Raw genomic sequence first — 12,540 nt, 5'->3', positions numbered from 1 at the left:
TCGCACCATTCGTATACACTGTGTATCATATTATTACATTCGTGACATCGTTGCTGACAAGTTGTTGGTATTTTGCACCACAGATGAGCAATAAGCAATCGATACTAATTCGTGTAAATGACTTGAATTGATATGTTAGGATAAGCAATTTTGAAAAATATATAAGCTGCATCGGATGTAGATAATAAAATATATTTATAGTTAGATAATATAAGATCGTAGGAATACGTACATTTTTATACTACATAAAAACAATTAGAATAATTTATTTATTAATGTTCACATTAATTATTTTTGCTGTGATTAAGCGTTTCAATTTTGGTTGATTTTGGCGACCGGTAATTAATACAATTCGTTTAAATAATCGTATACTGCTTTTGTTGTATGATATAAAACTGCAGGAATCATTATCGATCGTCTGACTTCTATTTTGTTTATAAAGAAACCAACAATCAATCATATTTGTCTCTCGCTGTGCTTCCTATGCTTATTACAACACATACGTTTTTATTCAATTTTGATCATCAAAGAAACCTGTCACAAGTCAGTCAAAAAAGCCTGTCACGCTGCTTGGTAAATAAGATCAAATGGCGTTGTTGCATTCTAATGGGTGAATGAATAATTGATAACAGTTCTTAGAAACGATGTTTTACAGTGCACACCTTTCATTGTCATACCTACTCTTCATGTGTGCGTTAATTACTAAACAAAGGGCATTGTTTAGATTGATTTCTATTTGATATTTTTGTTATAAACCAATTTAAGACAGTAATTTACATGTACATAGAGTACGCTGTATAGAAGTTGCGTCCGTCACGGCATGTCACTTCGTCGCATCCATTTAAAAAATATTGTGTCGCATGTAGCTTCAAAAGATTTGCACCCACACTCCTGAAACTTATAAATGTTGGTTAGAATGAATATTACACACACTCTCATGTAACTTCATAGGAATGTTGGTCAGCATCAGATATCGTACATCTTCAACTTGTGTGACATTTCACTCGCTTAGGCAAGTCTTCAAGCGGCGTCGAAGGATATCTATTACATCTTTGATAGCTCCTATTAATGTTGGTCACCATAGGAAGTTGTACATTTGCAACTTGTGTGAAATTTCACTTGGTCTTACAAGTGTTTATGTGCTGTCTGGGGGTATTTATCACATCATTGATAGCTCCTATTGGTCAGCATAGAAATCGTACAGTTGCAACTTGTGGGATATTTCACTCGCTCTTACAAGTGTTCAATCGGCGTCTAGGGGTATTAATCACATCTTTGAAAGCTCATGTTGGTCAGCGTAAGTGTTGAAACGGCGTCTGAGGGTATTTATTGCATCTTTGATAGCTCATAGATATGTTGGTCAGCATAGATAATCTGCATTTGCAACTTGTATGATATTTCACTCGCTCTTACAAGTGTTCAATCGGCGTCTGTGGATATTTATTACATCTTTGATAGCTCCTTGTAATGTTGGTCAGCATAGGAAATCGTTCACCTGCAATTTGTGTAACATTTCACTACAATAGTTATGGTCTGATAAAAATACCGTTCCTGTGTCAAAGCGGCGTCTCGGTGGTACTTATCACCTCTAGATTTCTATAACCTTAATACTAGAACGATGTGTTTTGACACATAAGTGACCCATTTCCAGCCTTATTTATTTTAATCTTTTGAATAATACATCGTAGGGCACAATGGTGTCTATTTTATGGCTAAAAGCATGTCGAAATGCTTATGGTGACAAAAGTGGAAATTAACATTTTATTTGTTTTGTGCACATTTTTGTAATTAAAGAAATGTTTAACACTGAGTGTAATTTAAATTAAAACGCTTGTGTATCTAGGTGGTGGAGATATTTACAAATGTGATGAGCAATTTTCGTTTCTTCGGATGTTCCTTTTTTAATTAATTGGCTTATTGTTTTAAGCTATTTCCGTTGCCAATAAAGTACGTTTATGAACAGTTTAACTTCAAATGTACTCAATTATTTGAAACATATGAATGTGGTTATGTTTTAATGCAGAACAATAGTAGATCGCATGGAGGTGACTCCCTGATTCACCAGCAAATGTTGAAAATTGCTGCATTATTCATGTTATAGGTTAAATAATGTTCTGGTGTATAAAATGTGTAAGAAAATGACACAACAAATAAGCTTTTAAGGTCTTGAAAAAAAAAAATACGTTTTTCCACGATCCATGTTAGCCTTAATTTAACCTCAACCAGCAATACCATTTCAACATTTTACTTGATGACAATAGAGCTATCAGATAACTAGCTTGCTTGTGGGTAGGCGACTGCATGGTTTATAGCATGTGTCAATCCATAGATTTATACTACCGAGTTCAAAGTGGGGCATTTATTCTGCCATGAATACACTCAGCATAAATTACAAAGCAGGAAACGATATCATTTATATATAAGTTTGAACGTATTAAGGAGGTACATGGTATATTTCTCAACTAGATTTGAAATTAAATCTTTATCTTTAGCTAAGATGTAATTTCAGACGCGAAAGGCTAGATATATAGGATATAGAGATATTTGAACATATGCGGTCGTCAATTCATTCAATCATTAGTGAAGGCAAAAGTATATATTAAATAAAATCTAAAATTGATTGTAAATTGTTGTTTGTGGTTATGTTAAGCAGGCGACAATTGTAATTGAGTGGTCTGAGAAAATTAAACTATGATTTAACTTAAGATAGCAGGCTAAAAATCAAATATAAACCCTGTTAAGATTAAAAAAGCACAAGTCAATGGCCCGGACGTCACTGAACGTGAGACACAAAGGTACAAATATACACGAACCAACGGCATCAAACAGAGCAATGACATTGTCGTACGATTGCTTTTTATGTGTCTATAAACCAACAGTCACGAAACAGTGTTACATCCTCCTTTTAATGTAGCTTTATCTTAATCCTAATGTTTTAAGTGGCATTGTAAGGTTTAGGGAGTGTAGTTTGCGATAAGATAGGTAAGTCGAAGCAATAGCTCAGTTGATAGCGCTTCTTGCTAGTATTCCGACGATAGGTGGTTCTAGACCTACGACCGGCACTTTTTCTTCCATGTTACATGTTATTAATGAATACTTATCATTTGCATTTGTTACAATCATTGTTCCAATGCAGTGGCCCTTGCTAGTGAAATCGTCTACCTTTTGTCAAAATATACATATTCAAGCATGATTCTCGGGCTACCTCTAAAAACATGAACTGATTGGACTCTTTGTTATAAGTACGTACTTTTAGCTTATTTAGGGACTGTTTGAGAATTTTACCTTTCTTCAATACATTTACTTAAATAACCGATGTCGGGAACTCCCGATACACTACTGCTCGTTGTGAACCGTGGGCGATTAGGCGAGGAAAAACTCGTAATCGTAGATAATTTTAAAACAGTTTATGAAAACACTGACCTACACAGACAACTTAAAATACAGGTTTATTGAAAAGTCAATTTTACCACGATATGTATGAAGTGTAACGTAAGAAAATACATTGGCTGCCGACGTTATTAAATAAGAAGAGTTTGTATCTTATTTCTAATAGCTTAATATTTAATTTACATTATTGTTAATCCACCGCCACGGAATGGGGAGGGGATTAAAGGAATGTACTTCGACCGTCTGTCATTAAGTCTGTCTGTTTGTTTGTCTGTCCTTAACCTTTAGTGCTTGCACTTGCTCGTGTCCGCGCTATGCATCGCTTATGTTTTGACGGATTACTATATAACTTAGAACAAATGTTGTCCTCAATAAGGCGATTTGTAGTGAGTTTCCTCCGGTCCATACCTTAAAGATCAGGGCCACACAAGACATTTAAAGGTCAGAGTACAAATGCTCGTGTCCGCGGTATATTTTTCTTAATTATACATTGTTTGATTACCTTATAACATGGTACAACATGTTCTGATTGAGGCTATGTGCAGTGACTTTGACTAGTGTCCATGCCTTAAAGATCAAGGACACAAGAGCCATTTAAAGGTCAGAACTCACAATTAAGAGTATTTGTTAATTGAAACTTTTAAACAAGTTCCACAGATTTATACATTGTGCATTCTGCCGAGCATGAACATTTTGTGCAACACGTTAGATATTTTAATAAACAATGGACAAAAATGTGATAATATATCTATAACATGTATTGTCTCTTCAAGATAATTTTATGACGTCACCACAATATATATGTATAACTTTATTGAGTATACTTTATCCATGTTCTAAATCCAAAACTCAATTTTCTTCTTTTTTTTAGCCAAAATAAGCTTGACATTAATTCTACCTACACTTCACTCACTCTGAATATCTTTAACAAATATCCTTTTACAACTTGTTCATATATCCAAGAGTATTAAGGTTACCGATCTAACAACTTGTTGTTTTTTTTCTATTTCACCACTCTTGACCAGTGGTAGTATACAATTTTGTTACATATAATGCACCTGAAATAGTCAAATTCAGAGGAGTTACATGTGAAGTACGAATATACAACTGTTTAAGTCGTTGGTGAGGATACAATTGGCCAAAATGTTTCTTTAAACATGATTGGTCAATATGTATCCAAAACTGAGCCAATCAAAACTCATACATGTATATGAAATGTAATTATCTTAACTCACGTGACCTCGTCTTTATTAATTTACCTAGTCATCATTAGTTATTCTGTAATCTATCACGTGATAATATTTTAGCACTACCCTCGTGTTCAGGCTATATATAGACTTCTTGCTTTTTTAAGCGCCTTGATGCAATCACGAGGCGCTTATTAAATCTAGTTTAAATCCGTGTAAGTAGACGCTTAGCTTACGCAGAAGCTACAGGTGTATACGATTGTTCAGAACTTTGTTAAATCAACGAGGTTGTTGTCAAAAAAGCAAATTTCAACAAACACTTTGTATAATAAAGTAAAACTTGCAACACTGTATGAAGTTTTGATTAGATTTTTATTATTTAAATGAATCAAATTAGCATTTATTGCCTGCTTATTAGCACAATTGTTTGCACAATTGAATATTCCCAATTTTAACCGGTGCAGAACTCATTTTCGCAGACAACGTTAAAAAAATATGTTTGCTTAGACCTTTTTTTGAAGTGGTTATATATAATAAATTCATGACATCGATGTACATCCTGGTTATAAAATATATGATGAAGTACATTTATATATATATTTACAATTGTTCTAAATAAATATTGTTTATTTATTCGTACGAAGCAAACGATTAACTTTAATAATAATCTATCATTCAAATGCCATTACATAAGCCGATGGTAGTAAATCAGCCTGCAAGGAAGTGATATTTCAATGTTGTTCAATTGTTTCAGTGCATATATCTACTTTGAAACAACAGATATAAATGTAAAACAAAAACAATCTTGTAAGAAACGGCGTGCTTTAGTAAGAAAAATCTTGACTTGTTGGCTAAAGGAAATAATTAAAACTCGTTCTCGTCCGAACCCAATGTCCTGAGTCTGACATTAATTCTTTATTTAATGAATGATAAATTCAGAAATATTTCTTGTTGGCAAGTAGAAGAAATGACCGTTAGAAAGTCACAAGGAAACGTAGAAATTCATATTGTTTAAATAAGATGGCCGAATTCGATTTTATTCACAGGAATGTTTTATTTTTTAACCTTTGCAAAAATTGTTCAAGTCGCCGAGATTAATTAAATATATGGTTGGCGAGCAATTGCTTGGCGGCAGTAACCTTGTACCGACGTTGTTTAAACCTCATTCTTAAGAAAATATAATGCTCCCGCAAAAAGGGAATCTATTTATCGGACATAAAAAATAGATAAAATTAAGTAATCTATTCCCTAAGCAAGTGTCAACCAGAGTTATCCGATTAAATACTTACAAGTACAAGCTACAGTTTGTGAACTATGCACTGCTCCACGTGTACCTAAACGATACTCATCTCGCACAAAACGGTTTATTCGTGATTCTTAAAATGTCATTTCCGTTTAAAATGCACGAGCCTTCTCATTCGTGTATGACTTAGATCACATGTTTACACGTGACCTGGATATCGGCGACTACACACTTTATACTTCCGCAGTCAAACTAGTTATGTTGTTCACGTGTTATTTCGTTACCTAAAAGGGTAGGGTTATGGTAACCTTTTGGCAAGTACTTATTTTCAAATGGTTTGATTGGTTTACACTTATTCTTTCATCAATATTGATCAGTCATTTACATATTTGGATTATCTTGACCGTACAAAACAGATAAGCAGGTGTATACAATAAGCAGCCGATGTACACATACGTAGTTCACACGTCAAGGTACAAGTATAGTGAACATGTTTCGGTGTTAATTGCATGAATTACATGACTTGTATAAACGGTATACTATTTAATAAAACTCGAAAAATATTTCACAGTGGTCATGATCAACAAATATTTGTATTGTTATCAAATCATGGTCTGTCAAATCAAATTATGAAACTTGTATGAAAACGATGCCTATGTGATTCAAACAATTGCATTTATTGAAAATGACTATTACAAAAGGAACGCTCTCGTGCAAAGCAATTTGTTACATACGAAGCCAATAAAATAAGTCAAAATGAAAGAGAAGTTACACGTGAAAAACGAATATACAACTGTTTAAGTCGTGTCTTTAAACATGATTGGTCAATATGTATCCAATACTGAGCCAATCAAAAACCGTATTAGAACTGTTAGTATTGTAATTTACGTGAATTTGCCATTATAAACTTATCTATAGTCATAATTAGTTGTTCTGTAATGTGTCCTGTGATAATTTTAGTATACCCTCGGGTGCATTCTATGAAAAGATTTCTTGCTTTATTAAGCTCCTGGACGCAATCATGAAACGCTCATTAACTACAGATGAAAAAAATCCGTGTTAGTAGACGCTTTGCGTTCCACAGACGTTACAGTTGTAAATAATTCTTCAGAATTCTGTTAAGTTATCGACGTTGTTGAACTAAATCAAATTTGAACAAATCATCAGATTATAAAATAAAACTTTAAATGTATAACGTTTGAATATATATAACACTATATCAAATTAGCACTGATTGCCTGCTAATTGACCCCAATACTTGGCAAAAACGATCATTCCATATCAGAAGTTACATCTGCAGAACTCATTTTCGTATACTACGTGATAAAAGTCTGTTTGCTTAAACTCCTGTTTGGATATGTACAAATAGTGGGTATATATGATCAATTCGTGCATCCTTGTCATAAACCATTTGAAGTACATATTTATAAAAAAAAAACAACACTTGTTCTAAATAAATATTGTTTATTTATTTGTACGAAGCAATGGATTAACTTTTATAATCATCCATCATTCAAATACCATTCAATAAGCCGCTGGTGGTAAATCATATTACAAATGATCCCTGGGTGGTGCTTTATCACGGTGTTCAAATAAAAAGTTGTGCTGCAATATTTAAAGTTGTTTAAAAAAAGTTGTTTTCAGTACATAACCCACTTTGAAGCAACAGATATTAATAAAAAACACAAAACTATCTTGTAAGACACGGCGTGTTGTAATTTTTTCAGATTTTCAAGATTCGAAAAAAGTATGGACTGGACATTTACAGAAATATTCTTAATGTTCAAGCCGTCAACATGTTTTATAAGAAATAACCGTTAAAAATTTATGTTATAAAAAAGGATGGCCGAATTCGAAATATTTTCACATGAATGTTCTATTGTTTAACCTCTGCTAGAGTTATTCAAGTCGTCGCGCCGCGTACTATCAAAGGTATGGTCGGCGACCAATTATTTGGCGGCGGTAACCCTCATGTGTTCCTGAAGCAAACCTCAACCAGACCGAGCAAATACTTATGTTTTTTATTACTGCACTAAATATTTTGTATACTTGAAAGAAAATGGGAATCTATAATAGGAATAAAACTCTGTACTTCCGGGTTCAAACTTTTATGCAATGCTTTTCACGTTCGATTACCCCTTATATATAGTTAACATGTATATGCTTGCAACACTTGGCTGTTACTCATGGCGTTGTGAGCAGTGAGCCTACCATTGATATCAGTGGAATTCTGAATCAATCTAAGAAATATGCTTTCTGAATGAACCCCCCTTCTCTACAATCTACTGATGTTGTCGGTTTTAAGAAAAGAAACAAATCGTTCGTGGTTGCTCAACGGCATGTTTCCGTGGATCAAACCCCTGAGTAAAATATTTCAGAGTTATAAATTTAAAATGGCGAAGAGATCTGACAAATCAAGAGTAGGATGATGAAAAAACGTGTTAAAAAAATGATAACAAGCACTCTAAGCTCTCATTTATGTTTCATTGACAAGGTTGTAAATTTAAAACTTTTAATTTCATATGTACGTTTGCATTACAGCAAATCCGGTCGGTAAATAAACCACAGCGGGCGATAGTTGCGATGGATTAAATGAGCGTAAGTAGAAAGATAACAAAATGAAACGGGTTTTGCAGTTTTATTAAAACAATGGATTGATTCCTAATGCATTGCTTGTGATAAGAAACATTTATAATATAAAGATTTTGCACAATCTATTTACAAATGATTTATTATACTTTAAAATGATTTTATTGCATCGTATCAAAACATTTAGTGTTTTCAATCCGTTATTATTTTCTGTTTTTACACCATCTGATTAATATCCCCTAACCTTTCAGTTTACTTGAATCACGTCCATGCTGCATACATTTATACATCCGGTATCATTTACGATTATTCCGAACTAATATAAATATAACATGGTTTAAGAAGCACACATTCAATACATTATATATTTGGGCAAACTTATAAAACAAACATTTAACATTATATCATAAACAAGAAACATCGGAACTCAATAGTTGAATTAATCATTTTCTCATAAAAATGAAAATGCAATATAATTTAAATGCTCAAAATATGGCAGATTTTAAAAAGGCTTATTGGAATAATCTGTTTATAATAACACATTCTATTTAGCAAATGTCATCACGACACCTTACGTGACATGATTACTTCATTAATGAAGATCACAGCTTATGATGATCTTGGCGTTTCCTGGCTTCGTACTTCGTATTCACCACGACCATCATGGAAGCAACTTGTTTAGCTGAAAAATGTCAAATAGGTTTAATTTTCATAACGTTAAAGCATAGTTTATAATTATATTGCATATGATATGAATAGCAGCATAGTTTAAACACTATATATGCACACCACTGTAGATTGGTAAGAACATGGATGTTTTATCTCCCTTTTTGTTAAATGTGACTTGGTATCTTGTCTAATGTACCCTTAGATAGGCATGTACCTTTATATAGATATGAAACGCATACTGTTGTATTTACCACTAAACGGAAATACTATTTAAGCATATTTACCAATGGTCGAGTTTTCCACAGGGTCCACACGCTTTTTCTTCCGGAACGCATCCGCCTCTCGTATCATCGAACACTTCTCCTACAGCACATTTGATCGTTCCAATGTATTTCCCGCCCTGGCAATGAACATAACGATCACATCGTCCGAAATCGTCCAGATAAAACCCGTCTACATTCGTACCGCACTCGGGCATCATTCCTCCATGTTCTCGAGGAATCATATCCAATGAAACGCATTCGTTCTTTTCCGGATGGAACAACTGTGCTCGGCCGTTTACATCAGCTTGGCATCGGTCCTGCTTGACTGTACGCTCCTTGTAACATACGGCGTACATCGGGGTCCACAGTCTGACTGGGTGAACGTTAATTCCATCACGTTTTCCTTCACAGCTTGGAAAGCGGATGTTACAAGGGGTACAGCGGGAAGTTCGGCACTTATTGCTTTTGTATTGACCTGAAGAAGACAGTAGCATATGATGGTTTGCTTTTTTACTATGAAGCCTATGCAATAAGTTTTCAATTTCGAATAGTAAATCCAAGCTTAATGATGTATAATTGGAAGAGACCATTTGAAGTAAAATGTTAAATATATTATATTTTGATTTTTACCACGAATACATAAAAAAATGCAAACTTACAACTATATTTTCATTTTTTAACCAGGAATTCCGTAACATAAACCAACTTACAGCCATTCTTGAATTCCGTCCTGGTTCCACATTTGACATTCTCAAAATGGTCACACTGTTTGGTCTCTGTGTTGAACAGCTGGGGGTAAACACATTCAACACGATGCCGTTCAAAGATTTCGTACCTGTTTGGTATGTTATAGACACTACAATTGTAGTAGGCTTGGCATTCCGTGGGGTGTGGAAACACACCAACACTGTAAATGCTACATCGTTGCTCTGGGGAAAGATGCCCTGAATAGCAAATATGATTGTTCTTAACTGATTTATACCTTCATATACTATATATGTTATGCCTTTAATGCATTCTTTGGGCTGCAGCCACAGCAAAATGAATATTTATTACAATGGAGTTGGAATTTCCATGTGTGAATTAATTAATTTATATTGTCAGAAGTAAAATAGTCGAAATAAATAATGAATAATGTGTACATGCATTGGAGGATTCTCCTTACTATCTCCTAAAACGAGCTGTTGATCGACTCTTTTGACTAATGTTCAAATTAAAATCCCTATAATTAATTACGTAACATCAAATACGAAAAAACAAAAACTTTAATAACGACTGTAGGCCTTACCTTGATCAGGCGATGCGGTCATGTGGCCACCACCTCCATCTATTGCTTTCTTGCAGTCATCAAACGTAGAACCTTTAGGAACACAAACGTTGGCGCTGGAGCTGAACACAGAGCCAGGAGGACAAGGTGGCATCTCCATTGGATTCCCAAACACACATAAATAGTAGCCCGTACAGTCGGCCTTTCCGATGATATGATATTCACCCGGAGTGCATTTCACAAATTCGTCTTGACCAGCAATGACCAAAGTTGCGGCGGCCAAAGCATACAATGTTGTGATGTATCCAATCATTGTTTCGCTATATAGTTTGCGTTTTGTTTTGTATATTACAGTTAATGAAATATATTGGAAAATATATTTATTTTAGTATTGTAAAGCATGTAATTAAAATTTTTTTGCAAAAGTACAGTCCTCGATATAGTAAGCCTAGCTTTGCTAAAATACTTCTCAATCTTCGATTTGACAATGGTTTCAAGTTGTAGGATGCCAGTATATAAAGTTGTTTGTACACCACATGTAGGCGGGTCTTTGTAGCATGCCTTGCAGGTTTAATATTTGCTATTGGCCTGATGACGTATTTGCAAAACTTCAACAAAAACTGAAAATTCATTACCGCATTTTAATGGCTCATAGAGTTTATTGTGTGCTTCAGTAATGCTTATTTCAATAAATCAATTTAGGTAAAATAGCTTCCGGATATGTCTCTTCGCATTAATGGATATTTAAAATTTACTATAAAAACTAAATCGTTAATATCTGTTACCAAATACGAAACGTTGTAAGATGGTCTTGTATAGGTCTACATTATGCCTTTTAAGTTTGCTCGGTGATTATTTGATACTAATAAACTCTGCTTTAATGTCAACCTTTATCCCGCATAGTGTAGTAAAAACTGTAATATACATTAATGAGTTACAATATTTTCCTAATTGAGACAAACAACAACATTTCTGATGCATTGTTCCAAAAATATTAAAGATATCATGTTTCTCACGCTGATTTTGTTGGGTTTCATTTCTTGGTCACCGTGATGCTTTATGAAAAACAGTGTAAAAAGTCCGCCTTGCCGGCGCGAACGGGACCGCCGTAAACACTGGGACAAACATAACACATTATACAGTTACACTAGTCAGGCATTGTGAACGGGAACACCGTAAACTGGGAGACGAACATTAACACATAATACAGTAGAATACATCCGGCGTTGCCAACGAGAACACCGTGCACTGGGGGACGAACATTAACACATAATACAGTAGCATACATCCGGCGTTGCCAACGAGAACACCGTGCACTGGGGGACGAACATTAACACATAATACAGTGGCATACATCCGGCGTTGCGAACGAGAACACCGTGCACTGGGGGACGAACATTAACACATAATACAGTGGCATACATCCGGCGTTGCGAACAGGAACACCGTGCACTGGGGGACGAACATTAACACATGATACAGAAGCATACATCCGGCGTTGCCAACGGGAACACCGTGCACTGGGGGACGAACATTAACACATAATACAGTGGCATACATCCGGCGTTGCGAACAGGAACACCGTGCACTGGGGGACGAACATTAACACATGATACAGAAGCATACATCCGGCGTTGCCAACGGGAACACCGTGCACTGGGGGACGAACATTAACACATAATACAGTGGCATACATCCGGCGTTGCCAACGAGAACACCGTGCACTGGGGGACGAACATTAACACATAATACAGTGGCATACATCCGGCGTTGCGAACAGGAACACCGTGCACTGGGGGACGAACATTAACACATGATACAGAAGCATACATCCGGCGTTGCCAACGGGAACACCGTGCACTGGGGGACGAACATTAACACACAATACAGTGGCATACATCCGGCGTTGCCAATGAGAATTCCGTGCACTGG

General features: G+C 35.1%; 1 protein-coding gene across 1 annotated transcript; it reads right to left on the bottom strand.

Moving 5' to 3' along the window:
- Positions 1 to 8,461: 8,461 nt before the first annotated feature.
- Positions 8,462 to 11,072, bottom strand: LOC128218028 (uncharacterized). Its single transcript, XM_052925540.1, has 4 exons — positions 10,630 to 11,072; positions 10,052 to 10,285; positions 9,363 to 9,816; positions 8,462 to 9,091 (listed from the first exon to the last, which is right to left on the bottom strand). The coding sequence occupies exons 1-4, from the start codon at positions 10,919 to 10,921 to the stop codon at positions 9,088 to 9,090; spliced, it is 984 nt and encodes a 327-aa protein (XP_052781500.1). The 5' UTR covers positions 10,922 to 11,072; the 3' UTR covers positions 8,462 to 9,087.
- Between the last annotated feature and the right edge of the window lie 1,468 nt (positions 11,073 to 12,540).

Source organism: Mya arenaria, chromosome 14 (assembly GCF_026914265.1).
Source record: "Mya arenaria isolate MELC-2E11 chromosome 14, ASM2691426v1".
NCBI lineage: Eukaryota > Metazoa > Mollusca > Bivalvia > Myida > Myidae > Mya > Mya arenaria.
This window is presented reverse-complemented; position numbering and strand designations above follow the sequence as displayed.